Source organism: Nothobranchius furzeri, chromosome 11 (genome assembly GCF_043380555.1).
Source record: "Nothobranchius furzeri strain GRZ-AD chromosome 11, NfurGRZ-RIMD1, whole genome shotgun sequence".
NCBI lineage: Eukaryota > Metazoa > Chordata > Actinopteri > Cyprinodontiformes > Nothobranchiidae > Nothobranchius > Nothobranchius furzeri.
In genome coordinates, this window is record NC_091751.1 from 38,764,241 (window position 1) to 38,789,674 (window position 25,434).

General features: G+C 42.2%; 1 protein-coding gene across 1 annotated transcript; it reads left to right on the forward strand.

The window, feature by feature from the left end:
• Positions 1 to 4,572: 4,572 nt before the first annotated feature.
• LOC107383442 (integrin beta-1) lies at positions 4,573 to 25,413 on the forward strand. Its single transcript, XM_015956051.3, has 16 exons — positions 4,573 to 4,902; positions 14,719 to 14,785; positions 15,033 to 15,118; positions 16,558 to 16,774; positions 17,068 to 17,238; positions 17,332 to 17,570; positions 17,640 to 17,795; positions 18,976 to 19,071; positions 19,149 to 19,238; positions 20,684 to 20,824; positions 20,915 to 21,117; positions 21,244 to 21,482; positions 21,562 to 21,784; positions 22,637 to 22,872; positions 23,042 to 23,208; positions 24,314 to 25,413. Exons 2-16 carry the CDS (start codon positions 14,719 to 14,721, stop codon positions 24,377 to 24,379), a joined length of 2,397 nt encoding a protein of 798 aa, XP_015811537.1. The 5' UTR covers positions 4,573 to 4,902; the 3' UTR covers positions 24,380 to 25,413.
• Positions 25,414 to 25,434: the final 21 nt, after the last annotated feature.

The following is a 25,434-nucleotide window of genomic DNA, read 5'->3' on the forward strand; positions in this document are numbered from 1 at the left end:
AGAAGAAGAAAACTACAGATTCTTTGTTTTTGGAGGTTCTTTGGCGTGTTTTGTTGATTTTATGTGATCACATGCTGGTGTTGAGACCAATTCAGAGGGAAAGTATCGTTACTTTAACCATTTATTTGTTGTTTTGGTTTTGATGCTGTTCTACAGAAATTATGTAAAATTGAATGTGTGTGTGTGTGTGTGTGTGTGTGTGTGTGTGTGTGTGTGTGTGTGTGTGTGTGTGTGTGTGTGTGTGTGTGTGTGTGTGTGTGTGTGTCACTCATACACCTGCATCTAACATGTGTAAGACTCGAGTGTGTGTGTGTGTGTGTTCTCGCTGCAGGCCTCCTGACCTGCTCCAACAGTGCCTTTTTTCCCGTTTTTCCGTTGCCTCATTTTCCCGCCGGCTGACGTTCCGGCCCAGGGTTCCTACACAAACCTGCGGGGACATTTTCCAAACTGTGATCATAAAACTGTATTATTTGTGTTTCTGTAATCTGATTACTGCAGATCCCCCTCGCCTCGCTGAAAATTCGCTTTACTACACAGAGCTGAAGGTAAACTATGATATTCCCACTGGAAATGTGTGTAGGATCCTGAATGCATCAACTCCACGGCACATGACACATCCAACGTTTTGTACATAGGTTTAATATATTTGAGCGCTCTTTTTCTAAGGACTCAGACGCCAGTGCTGCAGTATCCTTCCTGTGTGAGAATCTCTGAAAGTGGCTCAAAGCTCTCAGAAACGCCTATGGAGAAGTGATTTTATTTGTAAACAGGGTAAAACGGACAACCTCAGCAGCTGCAAAGCATAAAAAGATGTAGATCCGGCGCTCCAGGCAGAGTTTTTATGTTTTAGAGTTAATGTGATGGTTTCTTCAGTGTTGACCAGCAGAAGTAAAAGCAAACAGAAACCGGCCGAGTTTATCAGAACAGAGATTTTCTTTTAACATTTCAGAAAAACAAAGTTATTTGATGTTTTTTTACTTTAAAACTGAAAATTATTCAGTGAACAGGCTCGTTTTTCTTTGTTTACAAAGATTTTACATTTTTATTCTATTTCTGCAAATATTTAATGAAAACTTGCCTTAAAATTGATGGTAACAAAAACTAAAAATCCAACCATTCATCAGATAATTGTTCAACAAAAGAAAGGATGGCTAAGATTTTATCTTTTTATAACAAACTGGCCTAAAAATGTCCTTTTTCTGCTCCGTTAAGCCAGTATTTTATTTGAGAGTGAACCAAATTATGAAGCTGACATTTCTCATTATTAAAACACATTTTCTCTCTTCGTTATGAAGAAAATTAACCTTTGTTTACTGTTTAATTAAATCTGAGTTGTTTATAAAGCCAAACTCCTCCCTGGGTTTATAAATCAGAAGGATGCTGCAGCGCTTGTCCTGAAAACAAATGTTGCACTGATATATTTAAAGAGTTTATGTGTTTATGATGTTGGTTTATGGAGGACGGCGTTGCTTCTTTTTAACGCGGTTTAAATCCGCCGCGTTAGACTCTGAAATGTAAAATTTACAGAGATGTTTTTCATTCTCGAAAAATCTTGTCTATTGAAACGTAATGGTTTTATTTACTTGGTATAATATCACCTTGTGTTCTTGTACCGTCACTGATGTACGTGCCATTGTTTTAGGAATTTTCTTCCGATGACCAGATGAAATGTTTTATTTTCCGTACCGTTTCTGTAATTTTGTTGTCTCAAAAACTAAAAAACAACAACAACAACAAAAAAACTAAAGAGGAAATAAGGAAGTGAAAAAAAGAGGGAAGCAGTGAGGCCTTATGTGACTAAAGTATTGTTTGTACTTTGACTTTCTGGTTAGAACCAGAACTCATCAGTCTGTTGTCGACTCATCACTGACTATCACATTCCAAAGAGTTGGATCAAATAAATGTTTTAAATTAAAAAATAAATTTGCTTTTGTGTTTCTGCTTTAAGAAATCGCAACAAGACTTTTAAACTCTTTTATAAACTCTTTTATTCGTCTTATATCATAAGCTGTATTTGACTTGATTCATGTTGTTTTGTAGCTTCTCTTCCATAAAATGTTTAACTAACAACAAGAATGGAGACACTTTTTGTGAAAAATGGGGATAAATGTTGTAGATTCGGTTTTGCAGGGAAGGAAAGTTGAGCTCCTATCGGGACTTTGTCATGCTAAACCCACCTCCAGGTAAGAAAACGCTGAAAACCATTATTAAAGTGCACAAATAAGTATGGAGTTTGGTGGGAAACTAAATTAAATGTGTCCTCCAGAAGTAAAGCTAACAGCTAATCTGAGCAAGTCCACTGGGTGGATTTCTGCTGATTTAAAACAAAAACAAGGTTTTTAAATGTAAAGTGAAATTTAAAGGAAAAAAGCCCACGGTGGGGATCAGGTGTTGGCGTTAATGTCAAACTGTTAGATTCTGTTTCATCAGGATTGTTCTGGACATTAAGCTGCAGATTGGATCCAAATGCCTCAACCAGACCCTAAATAATCCTAATTTATCTCCCGAGTGGAGCTAATCACTCCGGTTTCACAGTCCAGAGGCCACCTCTGCTAAAAATAAAGCCCTCTTAACAGATCTCCGAATCCCCAGGTATAAATCAGCTTCCTACTTTAGATGATGCAGTAAGAAAAGGTGAAATTCTTTTGATTCATTTGGGTGAAAATTAAAGTAAAACTTAATAAATCTACAAGGTACAGCGTCACCACAGTCATCTGAAACCTCTGTGGGCTGATTAGGGTTACATTTTATTTAGTTCTCTCTCTCTCTCTCTCTCTCTCTCTCTCTCTCTCTCTCTCTCCTCTCTCTCTCTCTCTCTCTCTCTCTCTCTCTCTCTCTCTCTCTCTCTCTCTCACACACACACACACACACACACAGCTGGGTCCCCTTCTTGCTGTGTCGTGTTTCGTCCACAAGGTGGCAGTGTTTCCTTGTAAAAGACACCTCCCCTTTGAGTGAACATTCAGGTATTTCCCCTCTGCCCCTGTATGGGAGTATACCTGAAGACAAAACAAGTCGTTTAATCCCTCAGACAGTTTAAATGCCTCAGAAAACAGAGGCTGCTGGGAGTTTTTTTTCCCTTGCAGTAAGACCAAAAGGAAATTCTTGAATTTGATACCTAAAGGCTTTTAGATGTCTGTCTCTGCAGGATTAGAACAGGAATGCAACAGGATAACTGGGTGGTGTGAAGATAAATAACAGCTGGAGAGATCAGCTGCTTCATCTCCTATGTCTGCATAACCAGCGTCCCCACCAGTTCAGCTCTACTGGTTGTGCAGCTGGATTAGAGGAGTGGACTCCTGTAGAATTAACAACAAAAAGACTTTTTAATGTTTCAGGCTTTAGATTTTTTCCAAACCAATTATTAGAGTTTAACCAAGCTAAAGCACGTCGGGTGAAAAAAGGGCCAGCTAGTCTTCTTGAGTAAAATCTAAAATGATCCAGGTTTTTAAGATTATCATATATTTTAAATAGCACCTTACAGGCATGAGGCATGCCACCAAAGTGCTGCACAGTTACAAATTAAAACAGATTAAATCAACCAAGACAATTAAAACCACAATGTTAACTCTTCATTCATGTGTTCATTCAGTTTACGTTTAATCACTAAATCTTGACCTGATTAATCTTTTACCCTTCCATTTCAACTTGTTCTGTTTTAATCTGACAGTTTTGTGCACATTTATTTAGTTTCTTGTACTTTACCTGCAGCCAAGCTTATTTTTTATTGATGTTTAACATTTAGGTGTTATGATAAAATGCTATCTATGAACTTGGTCTTGAGGTAAGTTTTAACCATGTAAAGATATTGTTAAACTTTTTAAAGAGCATGTCACCCCCTACCAGAGTATTACTCAACTCCCACTTCCTGTTTGAAAAATGCAACTAATGCTGTTGCCTAGCAGACCGAGAGGGCGGAGCCGCTAACAAACACGCACGCACGCACGCACGCGCGCGCGCGCGCACACACACACACACACACACACACACACAGGCTCACGAAAACATTGTGACATCATATGGTACCAGCTACCGTTCTAGGATACCTCTTAGCCAATAGCTATGGCAGATTTAAATTCAAATGCAGTGCAGAGTTTTTACCTGTTAACGGCACAAAACTGACAGTTTTAGGCAGAAAATAATATTTTTAACTAAAATGCACAAAAGTGTAAAACTATTGACTACACATGTCTGCAGCACGATTAGACACACATTTATACAGTTTATTGGGGAAAAAAGTTGATTTGGGGGTGACTTGCTCTTTAAGTAAAGTCCTTTACTGTGATGTTAGGTTTGGTATAAACAGACAAAGATTCTTCTCAAATAAAAATTATTTACAAACATTAAACGATTCTTATCTCAAATTAACTTTGCATTCATGATTTTGTTTCACAAATGCTCAATAGATACCAAATTATGCAAATGACTGCAGGTAACACGAAAAACGAAATATTGAGTTCTAAAGCGTAAAGTGCGCATGCGCATTTGTTAACATGAATTTTTTTTGCCACATCCGAGGTGAAAACGGGTTCATCACTCTCTGGTGTGTTTGTTCTCAGTGCCTTTGCTTGCCGCAGTTCTCCATGTGTGGGCGGGGTTTGAATAAGAATGAGAGGTTTGCTGAAGTGGGGCACAAAAACGACCCATCACGCATTGAAGTCGAGCTGTAACGTGTTCTGACCCATCTCGGTTCCCGGATTTGTATCTGATCCGTGACAGAGCTGGAATAAGACATGCCAGCTCCACCCGTGGTTTAATCGGATAAGAAATTTAAGCGGTGCGGTTTCACTGGTCAGACAAAGCGGCAACAGTTTTAGCTCGTTTTTAACCGTTAGAAAGGACACTTTTTGTTCCTGATGTTGCTCTAAAGCTTCAGAAACGCATTTAAAGCATCAGCTTAAGGTAAGCCGTGTGGTTTCAACCCACATTTAAGCAGTTTCACATCAACAGAGCGACTCAAACGATCGTGAACGAGAAAAAGAATGCCTGACTTGAGGCGCAAACTTTGGGTGTGGATTAACGACAACTAACTTGCGCTCGAAAGTCACTTAAGTTTACCCTCGGTAGTTAGTAAGTGGGAGTTTAAAGCAAGTATCGAGTACGACATGTTACGTCTTTAATCCCAAATAAGCTGTTAGCTGGTGAGTTTGGGTTTAGGACTAAAGTAGGCCAAAGTAGCCCCTCAGAGAACCCAGGACTGGTTAACGTTAGCTCTGTGTAAACTAACCAGAGCCAAACAAGCTCATTTGGTTGGTTTTAATGTTTTTGATGTTCTTTAACGTCACGTTTATTTGCATTCTTACTGCGTTAAAATCGCCTCTCAGCACTTTTGTTGCGTTTTGTTCCAGTTTGGGATAAAATAATAGACACCTTTATATTTTCAGTGCTATTTTAATAAGCATGTCTAAGAACTTTTAATAACTAGTGCTTCTGAGAGGGCTCCCAGTTGATTTGATGTCTACAATTTCCCTTCATGATCTTAAATGTTAGCTAAAGTCTCTTAATTACCAGGTTATGATCACATTTAGAACATCTTAGGAGTTAATAAGCCAAGAGTTGTATTTCACTTGATCAATGCCTTTAAAAACCCACCTGTAACTTTTAAATCTCCCAAAAGCTGCCCTGAGCTGGACTGCTGTGGTCAGCCTACATGTGTAAACTGTGGTCAGGAACTCAGCAAGGCCAGGAGATCCTAAAGCATGACCACTTGGGCTAACCAGAAAACCTCTTGTTGAGCCTTGCCTGCAACTGTGATTCAGAAATCCTGAGCAGGATGGGTCTTGTCTGCCTCAGTGAGCTCCTGCAGAAGAATTGTAGCCTGAGGGTATTGTTTTTTCTCTTTAGTGGGTTTAAATAAACTAGAGTTAAACTTGAGCATGTGAAGTTCTTGTTTCAGGAGTTGCAGCATCATAATGACAAGCTGTGGCGTTGTATTGAGACGTAAAAGGACACAGATGTCTCTGATTTGGTCCAGATAATGCTACCCAGGCTGGGTAATTACAGACATGAGGAGAGGACTCATCTGCAGACTGTAACCCACTGAGTCACTTCCCTTAGTTACTTTATTATGCTGCTTAGGGCAGGGAGTGTTTGGCTGGGGTGAAGCTTCCTGTCCAGTCCAGAGACCTGGGCTACGCTACACAACACTGACTGTTTGTGAATCAGAGACTTCTGGGAGCGCTGAGTTTTGGGTTCAGACCTGAAACTGTGTCGCTGTTGGGAGAACCACATCGTTTAACCGGTTTGAATTTTCTTAGGCATCTAGCTGCTTGTTTTGGGCCAGTAGAGAACATTTCTGGTGTTTTTCCGACCCCTTTGTTTCACACTTAATCTGAGTTATGTAAATCCATTGACATATATACTGGACAATTCATTTCCATAGGCTCCAATAATACGTTTTTGTACTAAAATGGGAGGTGGCCACCACCGCCATTTTGACCGTGTCACAGGTTCCGTCAAGCCCAGACAATTCCACAAAAGGGAAGAGAGGTGGAGCTGAGGGTGGGGCTGTAAGGCTGGGATCAACTGACGACACCCGGTCGAACTAGCTACAAGCTAACCTGAAGCTAACCCAAAGCTAACGCGGAGGTGGGAGCTAAGCTAATGGAGGTAGCAACCTAGCTACAACCGGAGTTAACTGTGCACAACACCAGAGCTTCTGAGTCAGAGATACGCCGGGCTGACCGCTGGGTAAAACCGGGTGGAACACAGAGGTCTTGGAGAGCTCCACAAGCCGGCAGCCGCACAGCAGACAAGCACCGCTGCGATCTGAGATGCGCAGAGCTGCCGCTGTGGAGAACCGGGTGGAAAGGTTTCCATCCCAGAGCTCCACAAGCCGGCAGCCCGCGCAGCAGACAGAGATGCGGGGAGGGGAGAAACGGGTGGAAAACATCGGTCTCCTGAGAGCTCCACAAGCCGATAGTCGGAACCCAGCTCCACCAACATGTTATATTTCAACCCATTTTCTAAAGTGCAGCATTATGTTAAATGCACTGGGTTTTACCCTATTACATTTAAATTTCATGGTTAAACAGTACATGTTAAAATCTAAGCTCAGCTCGGCAGTGACCTAAAATACATAAATATAATTTTACTTACCAAAAAATGAATTGGAGACTCCTTGGACGCTCTATTAGTGCAATTAATGCCACAGCAAGTCATTTTGTCCAACAATTGCACAAATAATATCCAAAAAAGAATACACAAACACAGAGACTCAAAATCCCTGAGCAGTTTCCAAGCCAGACCGAGGCTCTATTGAGACCTTTCCACGGAGCTAGCTCTGCGGTCACGTGGGTCTGATGCTCATTAATTATACAGAATTTTAGGCTTTTAATACACTTAAACAGAAGAGTGAGAAAAAAATTCACCCCCCTCAGAGTTGTCATGAGTGTAAACTAGATCATTTTAACCAAAAACATGTTTTGTTACCAGTCTGTAAACATGTCTATTTCTGCTGTGAAATTGGTATTTTTAACATGGGAGTCGATGAGGATTTGCTCGCTTCTGACACCAGCCCCCAGAGGATGAGGGTGGAACTGCAATTTATGGTACTTCCGGGTTGGAGTCAATTTTTGAGCCGCATTGTGGGGGCTTGTGTAAATCTAAGAAAAGAAAAGAGAAGATGTTAATCCCACTAATCCAACATTGTCATAAGTTTTTGATGTTTAGGGAAGTGTTAAGAGTAACTTTCCAAACAAATGACTGAATCATATTTCTGTTGTAATAAGAGTTTATTTTCACACAAATTAAAAGGATTGCTGTCGCTGTGAAGTCAAAGTTCACATTAAAACGTGAGCAGGAATCCATTGTTTCATCTTTTTGAGGGTTTGATTGGGTTTTTCTCTTGGACACCAAAAACAAGTCCTACATTTCCTTCTACAATCAAAAAAGCCTTTTCTTGGCGGTCTGATTTAATGTTCTGACATTTTATCTTAAGTTTTGAAACTAGTTTCATTTATAAAAACAGGATTGATTCTCTTTTTTTGTACAGTTTATTTGTGAGTTGTGCCTACTGGTTTTTATGGATCTTTACACAAACGTTTGTTTTAACCTGTGTAACTTTAAACACTTTGACCAGCACTTGTTTATAATTGCTTTGCCACTAAAATCTTCAGACCTAAAGATGCACCAACAAACGGGTCTTCAAACGGGTCTTGTGGTCCATGAAAACATTGCCAAGCAGCAGCTTTAGTTTGTTGATTATGATCCTTAAAGAGCAAGTCACCCCCTACCAGAGTATTACTCCACTCCCACTTACTGTTTGAAAAATGCAACAAATGCTATTACCTAGCAGACCAAGAGGGCAGAACCGCTCTCACGCACGCACGCACGCACACACACACACACACACACACACACACACACACACACACACACACACACACACACACACACAGGCTCACAACAACATTGTGACATCATAATGTACCAGCTACCGTTCTAGGGTATCTCTTAGCCAATACCGATGGCAGATTTAAATTCAAATGCAGTCCAAAGTTTTTACCTGTTAACGGCACAACACTGATAGTTTTAGGCAGAAAATTAAAATTTTAACATAAATGCACTAAAGTGCAAAACTATTGACTACATGTGTCTGCAGCACGATTAGACACACATTTATATAGTTTATCAGGAAAAAAAGTTGATTTGGGGGTGACTTGCTCTTTAAGGTAGCATCCGAGAACAAATGACAGCAGGGTAGGGCTGTTGTTCTGGAGATTTTTAGGCTGGTGGTTCATTTTTACAGGTTTAGGCTTGAGGTTGGAGGTATTTCATGTGTCTGCTGGGTCTCCTTCAGTCTTCCTGTGTTTGCGTCCAGAAGTGAGCGTGGTTTCCCGATCCATCAGCAGCCTGCTAGGGTGAGCGTCACCATCTGGGCGTGTTAGTGGCAGAATGGCAGGAAGAGTCATGCTGTGGTGTTTAAATAATACAATGTTGGTGATTTTATACTTGATCTGTCTCACATGTTTGAGTTTTATAAACATTTATTACAGAATGATGTTGGTAATGGCTCTGATAAGCTGTAAGATGATTTATTTGCAGTGGATGCCGTGGGTCACAGCATCACAAGATAAGACTGTTGGTGTGAGAACAGAGCGCACTTCTGCTTTCAGTAGAAGAAAACTGTGACCCACCACCCAGTTGGTGGTGATGTGTGGTTAACCTATTAAAGTATGAATATAGCCACTGCTGGAAAAACGGAAACCAGCAAGAGTCTCTCTGGTTTCTGGCGCTTTGTTCTTGTGCATTTACTTCTCTGCAACGACTTTTATGGTTTCATATTTATAATATTAAAGTTGTTACTCCATCTTATTCATTTAGTCAACGAGGTCACACCTCCATCTAGAATAATGTTTAACAGCAGCAGGAACCGTTTTCACACCTGAGGACTTTCTGAACCTGGACTTCAGGGTTTCCCTTACATAGGCGTAGCCGTGGCGGCCCGCCACGGCTGAAATCCCACCGCCACGCCTACAAGATCCCAAGTTTTTTTGTTTTTGTTGGCGCTGTTTCCCGAAGAAGCAGCGGGAACTACTATGTTGTCGCTTGTGATCACAGCCGGCGGCAGCAAGGAGGAGGAGGCAGGGCAAGGTGAAGTTACAGCATAAGTTACTGAGTTTAAAATTAGAAAGGTAGCAGTGAATATAATGCTTTTTGGTTTACATGTTTCAATAGCATTAAGATAAACGAGTGTTGACGATCTTGACAGGGTTTCCTCCCGTGCTTATTAGGCCAGGTTCTCCTCCCACCAGGCTAAGCATCACTTATTCATGTAAAATTTATTTATTTTTTCATGTCTGACTTTAACCGCATCTAATACTGTATTACGGCGTGAGCGCAACAGCGACAACTTAAGATCGATGTGTGAGCAGCCTGAGAGGTCGGGTGTTTTCATCTGAACCCTTAAAACCTCCAGAAGGCTACGTTGCACTATTGACGTGTTAGCGCGCGGCGCTAACAACTTAGCGACGTGACATGTCTCGAAGAAAGCGTAAAAACACATTGGACGCTTCTTCTGAAGCGGGAAAATAACACCTCTTCTTAAGCAGAGCACGACGCCGCCTCGACTCGTTCACGGCCGAGCCGGACTGAGCTCGATAACATTGACCCAGCACAGCCACTGGGTCGTTGGAGCTGCCCCGTGACTGTCTGATGGAAAACCAGCGGGTTTCGTCAGACTCTTAAAGTTTCTTGTTTTTGCTGGGGAACCCCTGTATTTTAGCGCTCCCTCCTGCAGTCTTCTCCTATTAACATTTAAAATGATTCTGTAAACTCCGTGTATCAATAGAAACGATCTCTGCCTTTGCCAGCTGCAGTAAATGTAGTCTCCAAATAATAAATAAGAGGTGCATTTATCTGTGTATCTCCTTTGATCCGCATTAGTGATATTCTCAGCACCAGAACAATGAAGCAAAGAAACAGATTCCTGAGTTTATGTTAGTAATTTTATTTATTAGGTGCATCTAACCTGTTCTATTTTTCTCTGAAATTAGATCAAATCAGTGCTTCTATGGGTTGTCTGCTCTCTGCACTAGAACATTTTACTTTGTTTAGAGACGTGTCATAATCCCCCCCCCCCCCCCGCTGGCCCCACCGCCACAGCTGGAAAAATTCCTAGGGGAAACACTGGACTTTGTCATGAATGCTGAACACTCAGGTGTGTTTTATTAACACTTTGTGTCTGAAGCAACAAGGTTCAGAAAGGTGAGACAATAAACCCTCTTGTTCACCAGACTTTAGTCCTGGTGGTGCTAAACTCAGGATTTTATCTTGAGTCTGCACCGGACTCTGAGCTTTCTTATTTTTAATGATCAGTTTGATCAGAGGAAGTTATGATTCACTAATTCAGCAGCTCTCTTGTTTACGTCGAGTCAAACCCACACAGCAGCTCTGGGAAGTCAACAGGTGTTATGCAAGTCTGCTCTCATGTCACCTCGTCTGCATAAAACATCTGCAGTAGCGTTTATTACATGATGCAACCTACAGGTAGATGTTTGTCACGCTGTGGAATCTTCTGAACTTTTGAGATGTGTTGATAATATAAAGCTGTTCATCAAATCAAACTTTTAACCCAATCTCACCCAGGTAATCTCATAAGTAGGCTGAACGGACACTTCGGGTTAAAATGGTCTTTTCTCCCCCCGAGGAGGCAAACGCTTAACCAAGCATGGCGGATGCTAGAGACGGAGCCAGTCAGCGGTTTTGGACTTGATCATCTGGGGTGATAATATTTGGGGTGATAATTCTGTTCAGGCCAAACTTGAAGGATTATATCATAACTGGGCTGCGTTCAAGTGCATTTCTAGAGCAGATACAAACGTGGCTACAGTATCTGAGGAGAGTCAAGAGCCACAGAGCAAAATGTATTTCAATCTGTTAAACTTTTGTCTCTGCTGGAAATGCCAAACCCTAACATCTGTAGCCTCCATCTTAACCTGCGTAAACACCACCCGTTGTGTCTGATATCTCGTCTTCTTCTGGGCACATGGGCCGCTTTAGCGCCGTGAACCGTTCACACTGGAGTGTGTTTGCTGTTTCACCTCTAATGTGAATGACCACAGGGAAGAAATTGATTTAGTTAATGAAAATGTTTGAATTGAGCATCAAGACCTGCAGAGTGAACGCCGAGTTAGGGTTAGGGTTAGTTATTTGAAGTGAAGTTGTGTTAATTCTGGGAGAATGTTAGTTGAGCTAGCATCAGCCTCACCTTTGTCATATTTTATCGGGAATAGCCGTGTTATTTGTCTTTATCAGGGTAGAAGTGACTCATTTTGGGGTTGTGAGTGTGGTCCTGGTTCTGTCTGGTCGTTGGACCAGGGAGGTCATACGTAGAGGATCAGAGCAACTCTGGCTGCTATAAACAGAAGTGATTTATCATGAAAGGTTGTCATCTGGCCTCTTGAGTCCTGACCATACAAAGTCACAATCAGACCCGGTTTCTTCTTGTTCCTATAAACACTCGGTTCTGATCTCCGTCGCTGATGATCAGACTAAAGTTTCTGTTTGGTCCCAAAAAGATTTACTAAAACAACTCAGGTTAATAATTACATGTAATCTGAAAACCAGTTAATCCATGGGGAAATAATTTGTAGGTAACTGCGTAAAGACGGTGTCCAATGGTGATCTGGATCAAATCTTCCATTATAAAGATGCATAACGTACTAGTGTGTCCTGGTGCAACACACCTGCTCACCTGGTCTCACATTAAGCTTCTTGCTCAGACCTTATCAGACGTTTCTGACCAGCCAGGTACATTTACAGCTCTACTGGTGCTGATGGCGTTGGCTCTCAGCTTGTGATTACATTTGAGATTCTTTTTTAGTCGTGATTTAAAAAAGACAAACCAACGCGACCCGAGTGCTGCTTTGTTTCCATCATCTCTGTATCTAAAGTGCTTTTAGTGAATTGTTCAGAATGTCTGTATTTATGATCAGAGATTAGGGCCACAGAGGCTTTTTTCTCAGACTAATGGAGGCTCTGACTTCCTTCCAGCCAGTCGAGGGCAAACCCACGAGCTGTAAACAAAGCTGGCGTTCAGGAATGTTTGGGGGGGTTGATGGTGCAGAAATGCTCGAGGGCCGGGGTCGGTCTGAATTTAATTATGCTTTCTGTTGGCTTGTTGCCTGTTTCTCTGTCACCGCTTCTTCTGATGTCAGATTTCATTCTGTAACTATTTCATTTGAGTTCTGAGGGTTATTTAGTGGGATTTAGTAACCAGAACGGCTTCACATCTGTCTCCTGTTTTTGCATTTTCCCTCCATCATGGTCGCTTTTTACACCTATGCAATGATTTCAGCGCTTAAAGGAAGCGTTCAGCTTCATTTTGTTGCAAGGCCACTTTTTACAGGAAGTGTTTGATGAAAGCCCTCCGCAGCAAAGCCTGTTAGTTTATTTTCTTTCTTACTGGACCAGAACCCTAAAATATAAACACTGAAATATTCAGTTATTCAGGGACGTGCATGCTGACTCAGCTCAGCTGTTATCAGCAGAATATTTCCTGCATGACTCCAACTGGGGCACGGGTTTTACAGCCAGTCAAGGAAATGTGTCAGTGGGATTGTGGGTAGAAGCAGATATTACTATCAGACCAAATATGGCCGCCAGGAAACAGAAAGGTCCCACCTGGTGACCAAAGCAGACCAGATCCAGGTTCTGTGCTTCCTTCAGTTCTTTTGTTGCTGCTGTTGGGAAATGTTGGGCTGATTCTGGTAGACAGGAATCACAAGACTTCGTAAAGAACCGCAGTTCTTTCCTCCCTTCTTTTTGTCCTGTCAGCCATCTTGATTTAAAGCTGCTGTAGCTCATCTGTTTGAGTCATTACACGCCTGCTGTTGGATTCATTTTCAGTTAGTCAAGCCATTTATATATTTATTTATTTACATTTTTCCACAGCAACTGTCCTCCTCTCTCGGTTGAATCTTGCTGATCATTTTTACCTCAACTAAGAGCTCGACGAACACAAAAAAAGATATTTTTAACCTCTAAAGTCCACAAATCTCTGAGCTGGGACTGATGGTGACGGAGGGGCACAGGGCTTCACTTTTACGCTTCACTACTGTGCTGTTCCACATACTAGACTGAGAACCAAGGAGCTCCCAGATGTGGAACAGTCTGCCCTCCCAAACTCTGTCTCTGACTCTGCAGATGTTTTCAGATAAACAGCTGAAATCCTCTTTGTTCAACCAGGCCTTCTGTGTTTCAAGTGTGTGTTAAACCTTTAGCTTTATTTTTATAATGTCACACATTTATCTCCTACTGTGATCATTTTCTCATCAATGTTCCATCTTGTTTTTTTTACCTATGTAAAATAAATAAATATTATATAAATAATATTTTACCTACTTTCTCCCTTTCAAAACAATTTGTTAGTCGTTGCACGTGTCAAAGTCTTCTCAGACCTGTCTTGACTTTTTAAAATTATGATCTGAGAGAGCTGCGTATGCGGAACGTAAAAAATGCCCCCCCACCCCACCCCCATCACCGGAATTAGCTGCAGAAAGGAGATGGACAAGAAAACGATCAGGTCAGAAAAAGCCAGTCTCGTCTGCAGTACAAGGAAATTAATATTCATGGTCCCGCCCAGCAGGACTTGGGACCGCCCATGGGAAGGAAACAACTGAGTGTGTTTCAGCTAGAGGCTAACCGTTAGCAATAGCAACTGCACAACATGGCAGAACATGCTAACGTGGATATATTTTTACCCATGAAGGAAGAGTGAACAAAGGCAGCAGAAGAGTCCCATTGCTGTTAGCCAATCAGAGGCGAGATGTTTGCATATCATGAATATTAATGAGTAAGACTGGGTCAGTGAACAAACTTTGAAGAAAATAGGAATAAAATGTGAACAGATGAAAAAACTTTGTGGCTAAATTGCAGCAAAAGGAAATAGTTGCAGTTGCATCCTAGGCGTCTCGAGGAGTCGTCCGTAAACCAAACCCGTCTCAAGAGCCTCATGCATACGGATTTGGTTAAATTCCAGGTCTAAGCGAGCGTCTTCTCTCATAACTTTGACGTCAACATTTGCGGACCGCTGAGATGCTGCTGAAGTGGAGAAGATGATGTGGCTGAAGTCCTTTTTTATAAATGTTTTATTATGGTCTGAAGTTGCTTTGATTTGCAGCTGCTGTGTTTATGAACTGAATCCAGATGTTAGAGGATGAATCGTCTTAAAGCGAGACCATTTTTCTAATAAGTGATTTTTTTTTATCTTCACAGATGAATCTACAGCTTGTTTTTATAGCGGCTCTATCAGCGGTCCTGTGTGTCAGCCGGGCTCAGCACGGTAAGAAACACACACACACCTAGTTTAAAGTCTATTACGTGGTAGAAACGACTTTATAACATGTTAGTGGTGGAGTAGTTACTGCTTTGTGACCATGTTGGGGTTATTTCCAGTCATCACTTGGTCATCTGCCTGGAGCTTTTCCCAGCATGACTCACTCTTTTCTTACTGAAGCTGGTTTGAATTAGTGAGCAAATGGAAAACTCTGCTGTTGGTTTTTGGCTCAGAAGAACTCTTCTGTTTTCAGATGTGAGCATTTGCACCGCGGCCAACGCGCAGTCATGTGGGGAGTGTATCCAAGTCTCAGAGACGTGTGGATGGTGTTCCGATGAAGTAAGCATCATCTTATATCTCTGCTGGGCTGTGCCTCAAAATAAGATGTCCCTGAAGCGGCATACAGAAGTCAGGTTGATTTAAAACGGATAACAGTGTCAATAAAGTGTCATCTTCATCAATTTATTCTAAAAAGGAGGCAAATTATTAGATTTTATGAGTCATCCTAGTATTTATTTCCTGTGTGAAATTCTTGAAAATGTTTAGTTGGTTCACAAAATAAGGAAAATGCTTGAAGCTGTAACATGTTTTACTTTTGCTGGACAAGGACGTGAAACGATTGTTTATATAGTAAAACCTCACCTTAGGGGTCTGGAAAACCCTCACGTAACTATCCTGTTTTCACCTAAAACATCATGCTCTTATTGTTTCAGTTGACTGTTTTTCATAGGAGGTATTCAGAGGACTGAGTTTAAACTGTTACTGGTTTTTAGTAAATCAGTGGCAACAAACAGGACGGATACCTGGGCTCTGATTGGTTAGTTTTCCCCTGCAGCTCGTCACACGAAATATATTCTCATTTATATTTTCCGTTCCTGTTGGATCCTGCCTGAATGTGAAAGATGAACGCTCCCAACCCGCTGAAACCACCATCCAATCACAGCTGCTGTTTGATTCCTTCTTCCTTTTTTGGTTGTTTTTCTCTGATATGTTGAAACAACCGAACAGCACCCGACTCCTTTCTCTGAAGGAATGATGTTGGCTTTGATTCTGTTTTCTCTGAGCCCTCCACCAGCTCGGCCGGGTTCGTCTGCTTTCACCTGGTTTGAGAGGAACAAGGAGAAACGTGATTTATAAAAGATTTGAGTCAAACTGACGTTTTAGTTCTGACTGAGCTCTTTGTCTACAGTTCTCCCTCTGCTGCGTCTTGTTGGGTTTCATGTGCCTCCAATTTACAGAAGCTCCGTTTGTCTGGTGGTTTCTTCATTTTTTTTCTTTCCTGCTGATTAAAAAATATACAAATGTGATTTTCTGCAGATGTTTTCAGCATAAATGTGTTTATTTTTTCCCATTAAAACATTTTTTAAGCAGGAAGACATCTGAACCCGTCGTGACGTGCGTAGTAAATAAAACCCTTTTAGATGATGGGTTTCGGCGTGTCTCCATGCTGCACTAAGCCCCGGAGTCTGGACACGTCCTGCTGACAGACGCCCATCTTAAAGTTAATTAAGAAAAAAATGCTGTGACATCACCTCTTATTTATTTTAAATTAATTAAAAAGCAACCATGCTCTTGTGTAGAAAGACCTGTGGCTTTAAGGAGTGATGAAAGTAAAATATTAAATAAACCAAATGCATAAAATCACAAGCTATTTATCTCCGGAGGCTAAAGAGAAACAAATCTTTGTTTGATTTGTTCTAAAATCCTTGAAATGTTACGAATATGGATTAGATTATAATCCTGCTTTCTCACAGCCTCTTGTTTTCTTTCTCATCCAGAAGTTCCTCCAAGTGGGCGAGTCCAAGTCTGCTCGCTGCGATGATTTGAAGAGCCTGAAGGAAAGGAAATGTGACGAGGTGAAGATTGAGAACCCCCGTGGTGAGGTCACAATCCTCAAGAACAAACCGGTTACCGTTCGCGTGGGCAACGTCAAACCCAAGCTCAATGAGATCACTCAGATCCAACCTCAGAAACTCTCCCTGAAGCTCCGATCTGGTGAGCATTTTGTTTTCTGATCCACTAAATCTGCTTCGAGCTGCTCTCTACGGCTAGTGAAGTCGTTTTAGTTTACTGGTTGTTGTTTTATTTCAGGTATTTTGATCATAAATCAGTCATGGGTTCATTTATTTAATTAATTACTTTTAAATACTCGTTTATTATTATTCATTTTAAAACATTTCTTATTAAAAATATGTTTTTTCTTTTGTTTTTAGAGAATTTTTCACTTCAACTTCCAAACTTAACCTTTTACAGACAACACTTTAAATGGGTTGTCACTTCTGTCTCAGGTGAGCCGCAGACCTTTAAGCTGAAATTTAAGCGAGCGGAGGACTATCCCATCGATCTTTACTACCTGATGGACCTCTCCTTCTCCATGAAAGATGATTTGGAAAACGTCAAGAACCTTGGCACTGACCTGATGAAGGAAATGAAGAAAATCACGTCAGACTTCCGAATCGGTGAGGAAAAACTTGACCTGATAACCTAAAATGTTCCGTGGATGGAATACACCTGTCATCCTGACATCACGTCCTCTCTTTTGGTCCCTTGAGGTTTCGGCTCCTTTGTCGAGAAGACGGTGATGCCTTACATCAGCACCACGCCAGCCAAGCTGCTCAACCCCTGCTCGGGGAACCAGAACTGCACTAGCCCCTTCAGCTACAAGAACGTCCTGAACCTGACAGACGACGGAGACAAGTTCAACAATCTGGTCAGCCAGCAGCAGATCTCCGGGAATCTGGATTCTCCAGAGGGGGGGTTCGACGCCATCATGCAGGTGGCGGTGTGCGAGGTGAGTCATGTCCTCCAGTGTCCCACCAGTGCGGTCCTGTTTCTCTCTAAACGAGAATTTTAATCACAGGAACAAATCGGCTGGAGGAACGTGACTCGTCTGCTCGTGTTTTCCACTGATGCTGGTTTCCACTTTGCTGGGGACGGCAAACTGGGAGGCATCGTGCTGCCCAACGATGGGAAGTGCCATCTGGAGAACAACTTTTACACCATGAGCCACTATTATGTGAGTCCTTTTCTTATCTATTGAAACTTATTTCTTATCAATGACGAAGAAAAAAAACACAATCAAGAAGATTATTTTAGTCAAAACCCGAAGATTGGGAAGCACAATACAAAGTTGACATGTTAAAGAGACGGCAGACCCATTTCCCCCGGCACACAGCAGAGTTGTGCTGCTGAAGGTGATCGAAACTAATCCGAGAAAACGTTAAGAGACCAACATGACTTTTATCACATCGGAATCAACAGAGACATGTTCACACTCCAACTAGTTCCTCTTAATTAATCATGTAAATAAACCATGAATCAGCTGTGCTGCTGTGAAAGCAGAGAAAAGCTGCTACGGAATCGTGTGTGTGTGTGTGTGTGTGTGTGTGTGTGTGTGTGTGTGTGTGTGTGTGTGTGTGTGTGTGTGTGTGTGTGTGTGTGTGTGTGTGTGTGTGTGTGTGTGTGTGTGTGTGTGTGTGTGTGTGTGTGTGTGTGTGTTAAATGCTTGCTTAGTATGAGGATTGCTGTAAAGACTCTTAACACTAGTCAGTGACGCGATGCAACCTGCTGGGTTCCTTGTGTAGGAAACTTTTTACTGATTGGCTTAATGAACTGACCTGTTCACTATGTGAAGTGCCTTGAGATGACTTGTCGTGATTTGGCGCTTTATTTATAAACTTGTATTGAATTTGGAAATGGCTGCAGTACTTGGTGCAAAAAGGAAGATAAAAGAAAGAGATAAGAAAAAATAGGAAGTAAGAAAATAATCATGATAACATGATAATATAAAGTAGCAATACATAGAGAAACGGCTGCTATATACAAGTTGGTGTAGGTAGTAACCAGAGCAGAGCAGATCAGTTCAGTTCAGGTACAAACATAACACAGGGTCATGTGACCAGGAAGCCCAGATGTTCAAACAGGAAGTCACAATAATGTGTTTTTCAGAAGCTTCAGAAGGATAAAACGGTCTGGAACGTGCACTGCAGAGTGTATGGGTGTTATAAACGTGTGTTCTCCTGTGGAAGTGCACGTTACTCAGAAAGCAAAATAAAAGCGTGTTTATAAAATAATTGGATTAATCTTTGTTTTTATGGTTGTTTGGAGCTAAAACTGAAAACGCAGACTATTTGTAAAGGTTCAGTTGACTGGTCTCCTCCCACACTCGTGTTCTTATGAGTCGAATTGTTCTTTAGGATTATCCTTCCATCGCTCATCTGGTTCAGAAACTGGGCGATCACAACATCCAGACCATCTTTGCTGTGACCGAGGAGTTCCAGCCCGTTTACAAGGTAAACCACTCTGCTCAGGCTACTTTGTGTAACAATGAATGGATCAGATGTGTTCAGTTCTCCTTCTGCTGTTTCAGGAGCTCAAGAATCTTATTCCCAAGTCAGCTGTTGGCACTTTGTCGTCCAACTCCAGCAACGTGATCAAACTGATTATTGATGCCTACAATGTAAGAAAACATCTTCGTATTTCATCTGTACAGTTAATCAGGACCGATCTTTATTAATCTAATAGAGCTGCACAATCTTATCACCGAGTATGACCGTTTTCACATTTACCTCACGTTTTCATCTGTTGTCAAGACGTTCGTATCTCTGCTAATATCTACTTCAGATTCAGCTGCCGTCAACGCAAGGCTGGAAAATCCAGCTCTCTGATTGGATAAGACTGGGAGAAATAATTCTGAAAGTAGCTAAATTCATCAGGGGCTTTCTAGATTTTATTATTATTACGTTAGTCTAACATACTGCTGGTGCCCCTGAATTTCTCCGCTATGGGACGGTAAAAAAGTTTTATTGATTTGTTCAGAGCTACTGTACTAAAAAACAAAAAACCTCGTCTTGCAGACAGAAAATCACTGGTTTAAGTTGGTTTTACCATTTTAAGCCTTCTCTGAGTCAGGGATGAGGTCCTGCCCCAAGTGGAGGAGTTTAAGTATCTCGGGGTCTTGTTCACAAGTGAGGGAAAACTGGAGCGTGAGATCGATAGGTGGATTGGTGCTGCATCTGCAGTGATGCGTGCGTTGTACCGGTCTGTCATGGTGAAGAGAGAGCTGAGTCAGAAGGCGAAGCTCTCGATTTACCGGTCGATCTACGTTCCTACCCTCACTTATGGTCATGAGCTTTGGGTAGTGACCGAAAGAACGAGATCACAGATACAAGCGGCCGAAATGAGTTTTCTCCGCAGGGTGGCTGGGCTGTCACTTAGAGATAGGGTGAGAAGTTCAGTCATCCGGGAGGGGATCGGAGTAGATTCGCTGCTCCTCCACGTCTAGAGGAGCCAGGTGAGGTGGCTCGGGCATCTGGTCAGGATGCCTCCTGGTCGCCTCCCTGGTGAGGTTTTCTGGGTGCGTCCAACCAGGAGGAGACCCAAGGGAGATCCAGGACACGGTGGAGGGACTATGTCTCTCGGATGGTCAGGTACGCCTTGGGATTCCCCCGGACGAGCTGGTCCAAGTGGCTGGAGAGAGGGACGTCTGGGCCTCCCCGCTTAGGCTGCTGCCCCCGCGACCAAACTGCGGATAAGCAGCTGAAAATGGATGGATGGATTGTTTAGAAAGTTATAGATGATTTAATTTAGCCTTTTACTGTAAAGAAAAACCTGATGGTGACACAAACAATGATGATGCAAAAGTTATAATTATATCAACTAACTGCAGTTTTGTTCTATTATTTCTAAATATGACATGGTTGTTAATCTAAACTAGAGATCTATAATCCCCCAAAATAAAATATAGGAAGAAGAAAAATCTGCCTAAATTAGGATGACACCTTATTTTTTGCTGTAATCTATATTCACACATACTTTATTGTAACTTGTGTTTTTAAAAGCTGAGAAGGGTGAGATTTCTACCCTTTAAGGAACAAGGCTAACCTGTGGTTTGTGTTTGGGTAGTCTCTGTCGTCGGAGGTCATTCTGGAGAACACCAAGCTGCCAGAAGGAGTTTTTCTGTCCTATAAATCCTTCTGTAAGAACAATGTGGTGGGAACGGGCGACAACGGCAGGAAGTGCTCCAACATCTCCATCGGAGACGAGGTAACAAGGATTTCTTCATTAATTGTGTCACTCGGCTCGTTTGGCGTCTCAAAACTTGTAACTGATCTTGTGAACTCTCTGGGTATTCAGGTCGAGTTTGAAATTTCCGTTACATCCCAGAAGTGTCCATCAAACGGGAAACCTGAAACCATCAACATAAAACTTCCGGGATTCAGTGAGTTTGTGGAGGTGGTTCTGAATTTTATCTGCGACTGTGACTGTGCGGCGACGGGAGTGCCCAACAGTCCTGAATGCAACAAGGGCAGCGGGACCTTGGAGTGTGGAGCCTGCAAGTGAGTTTTCATCCCGAGACATTAAATCAGGACCGTCTGTGGGCTTCCTGTTTGGAAAAGGGAAGAATGTTGGATTTAAAGAAGCCGGTGACGAAACTGGCCAACCTTCTTTACCTTCTGCTTCAGGTGCAACGAGGGACAAATCGGTCAGTTCTGTGAATGCAGCCAAGATGAAGTACAGACCAACGACATGGACGCAAACTGTCGAAAAGACAACGGCACAGACATCTGCAGCAACAACGGGGAATGCGTCTGTGGTACCTGCATCTGCAAGAAGCGTGAAAACCCTGCAGAGGTTTACAGCGGAAAGTACTGTGATTGTGACAACTTCAACTGTGACCGCTCCAACAACAAGCTCTGTGGAGGTGAGGCACGAAGACGGACACCCCCACCGCTAAACGGCTCTGAACTAAATAATAATCCCATCTTTGTCGGTTTTATCAGGACATGGTCGCTGCGAGTGCAGGAAGTGCATCTGTGATGCCAACTACACGGGCAACGCTTGTGAGTGCTCCATGGACAGCTCCACCTGCCTCGCTAAGAACGGGCAGGAATGTAACGGCCGGGGAAAATGTGAGTGTGGAGTCTGCAAATGCTCAGACTCAAAGTTTCAAGGGCCGACCTGCGAACTCTGCCCCACCTGTCCAGGTGTTTGCACTGAGCACAAGTGAGTCTGCATGTGATTCAGGCCATTTCTAATATATGTTAACATTTAATTAAAGATGCAGCAGTTGTGTTAATATGTCTTACATCAGGAAACAAAAGGACTTAAACAGCAAATTAAACCACTATAACCCTCTGGAGGCAGGCGTTGCAGATGCAACGTTAAAACCGACCGACTGGTTACTCCACATACGTATTTCATGAGCATTTTTTAACTCAGAAGTACCCTGAAGGACTTAGTTGTTCGTCCTTTTATCAAAACTTATTTTGAGCCTGAGAGGGTTAATGGTTTAACTTCAGCTGGACTCCAAAGGGGTTTTATTCTGCCAGCAGCACTTTTGGACGACAGCCTTGAAATTTGCCCTGCTGTCTCTATCACAGCAGTTGTGTGTAATAAAAGCAGTAACATGCATGTAGTTTTGGAGTTTGTGTATAAAAATGAGGTCATTAATGGCAGTTTTCTTTTTCTGCTATTGGAACCATGTTAATGTTAACGCTTGATTGATCCTGCAGTACCTGAAACGAACAGCAGGTGTCACCACAGAGAAAATAACAATCACATAAACAGCAGCAGAAGAAGAGTGTGCAGGAAGTAAACACAATTTTAACTTTAGTTAGTTCCGGTCGGGGATTAAATGGTTGCTGTTTATGGATTTGCTCGTGTACCAGAAGCACCCAGCACAAATGTGAAGCTGTCTACGTCTAGAGACGACGCGTCCTTTACAAATGTCACTACAGGTTTATATCGGTTAACTTTACTGGGTCTTCCTGTGTCTTGTTTGGAAACATATCGATCATTTTTAAAAACTCTATATATTGTCCAGTCTGAACTGAGCCTTCACACTCTTCTCCTCAGGGATTGTGTTCAGTGTTTAGCCTTCAAGACCGGTGAGAAGAAGGACACGTGTCAGCAAGAATGCACAAAGTACAAGCTGGAAAAAGTGACTGAACGGGAACGCCTGCCCCAGCCCACCGATGAGCCCATCCCTCGAGCCATCTGCAAGGAGCGAGACGAAAACGACTGCTGGTTCTATTTCACCCTGGCAGTCCAGGAGGATGATACGAAGCAGGTCCATGTGCTGGAGAAGCCGGGTACGGTTAACTGATCGGTCCAGTTTTTATAAATGGTTAGAGTCTGAGGAAGATTTCAAATGTTTCTTCAACTTCTTTACAAACAAAATTCTTCATGAAACACGAGAAGAGGACTGGTTGTTTCCGAGGGGTTAAGGAAATGGTTGTAATGGATGTTTGTGTGTCCCAGAGTGCCCGGCGGGACCTGACATCATCCCCATCGTGGCCGGAGTCGTAGCGGGAATTGTGATGATCGGACTCGCCCTGCTGCTCATCTGGAAGCTGCTCATGATCATCCACGACCGCAGAGAATTCGCCAAGTTTGAGAAGGAGAAGATGAACGCCATCTGGGACACGGTGAGTAAAGCTGTAGTTTAGACCCGGCCAGCTGATGCCTGGAATCTCCAGGTGTAAACAAAACCTGGAAAACCCTACAGCCAGAAATCTGGATGAAAGCTCAGATTAGAGTCCAAAATACCTCTTTGTCTGCTTCTAGATCAACGTTTTTTGATACAAACACACCAAAAATGTGTCTCAAAAATGTTGGAAATGTAGCTTTTAATCAACAATAACTTTTAACTGAGCTACGTATGCTACAAACATTTCAACTCCAGAAGTAAAAAAGCCCCTAAGTCCTGATATCTGGATGAAATGATGTTTCTACAAATGAAACGAGCTTCACAGCTCAGGTACAAGCTACCAGAGAAGCTAAACATGGTTTTTAAAGTTTAATGTGAGCGAGTGTCGTGCTTTCTCCTTCACTTATTGTTGATGGTGTATAACCCAAAGCTGCTGGTCTAAACAGCTAAGTTTGACCCATCTTGTCTGTTTAAATGATTCTGACCGTGTGTAGCTCTAACATGTAGTTCGTCCGGAGGACGAAGCGGTTTGAGCAGAAAGGAGCCTAGTGTGGCTTTCTTTATTCTCCGTTTGATTGTGGGAGTGGCCAGTCCCCCAGCTGTTATGCTGCCGCTCGCTGTCCACATGTTAAAACTACACAACTACTACACAGCCATACCAGCCATCGCAGACAGCTCCTGGCTCTGATGACACTATGCCCTTTGACCGTAAACATTAAAACCAAAGCAGTGATCTACAAACGACTGAAAGTCTACGTTTGTTTTAAAATCCAACAAAAGTGAATAATATCTCTAAAACTAAAGAGTAGATTTTATACACGTTCTCTCAGAAGAAGCTGTTCAGCAGGACCTGCCCACACGCACACAGTGCTGCACAGAGGAGGTTTATTTCCAAGGATTTGAACTTTAACACCAGTTTTTCTGTCCTTTGGAATCAACGATCTCCAGAGGACAAAGCACTGAAGCTTTCAGAGCGGAGGTCCAGCCCGTCAAACGTGTTAGACCCGTGTTTCTCCTCCAGCTGAAGGCCACTGGCTCCTGGAGGCTCCTCCTGCTTTTTTTGTCTGATTAACTCACTGTCGCTGCTCTTCTGTGTGTTTCAGGGCGAGAATCCGATCTACAAAAGCGCCGTAACGACTGTCGTCAACCCAAAGTACGAGGGCAAATGACGGAGCTTTGCTCTTGCTGTGACAACACTGTATGGAGAAGAAAATGGGATTGGAGGGTGGTGTATTTTTTTATGCTCACGTTGATGTTTTAGTCGCCGATGCATTTTGCCACTGTTTGTTTTACTAATGTGTTCTGATCTCCTATGCATCATCTGTGTAAAGTTTTGAGTGGAAAGTGAAAGAATGTGCTTTTGTAATTTGACCCTGCCTGATCATGAGAACCCAGCTGTGCCTTTTTATTGTTTTACATAAAAGCTAACAGTGTTGTGTGGAGGGCTGAATCAGACGTTAATGAGGAGTTTATGGTTTTCTCGGTTCAGTTAGAGGCAGTCAGTCGACATTTGGGGAAGAAAAAAGGAAACGGGCGATCAAAGTCCTTCCTATTGATCTGCCTTCTGACCAAAGATCTCGCTGTGTTTTTCTCACATGGGAGGATTAGTGATCGCTCTTTTTAAACGCCTCTTTTGGAGCGTAGTGTGTTGTTGCTAAGCTGGCAGCTGTGAAATGTGTTCAGGTTGTTCAAGGTTTTCTATAAAGCCATACATGAATTAGCCAGACAGGAGGAATTGGTGGTGGTAGGTCTTTAGTTTCTCCTGAGTGACTTAGGTTTCCAGAACTGCCTTTTAAAGTGAAAGGACACCCATTTACAGGAGAATTACTGCTTCAGTTCCAGGTTTTATTTCCTTAATTTAAAAACAAACTCAGGTTCTTCATTTCTAATCAGCCGTACCAAATATTCCTTTTTCTGTAGCTAGATTTTTGTTTTACCTGTGGATTACAAACTGGAAGAGCATCAACTTTCCTCTCTCTGTCAGTAATTCCACCATCTGTCTTTTTATGTTTTCTCGATCAAACGTTTTATACTAAACAATCATGATTAGTGATAAAGAGAAAAATGCCTGCATCCTAATTTTTTTGTCATAGTTTAAAAGAAAAAAACTGTTTCAAAGTGCCTTTTGTTCATTTTTGCCACATGTTCAGGCAATCTTTTCTGTAATTATTTATTGAATAAACCTTCAAAACATTTGACCCCATTATGAGGTGGTGGTGCTGTT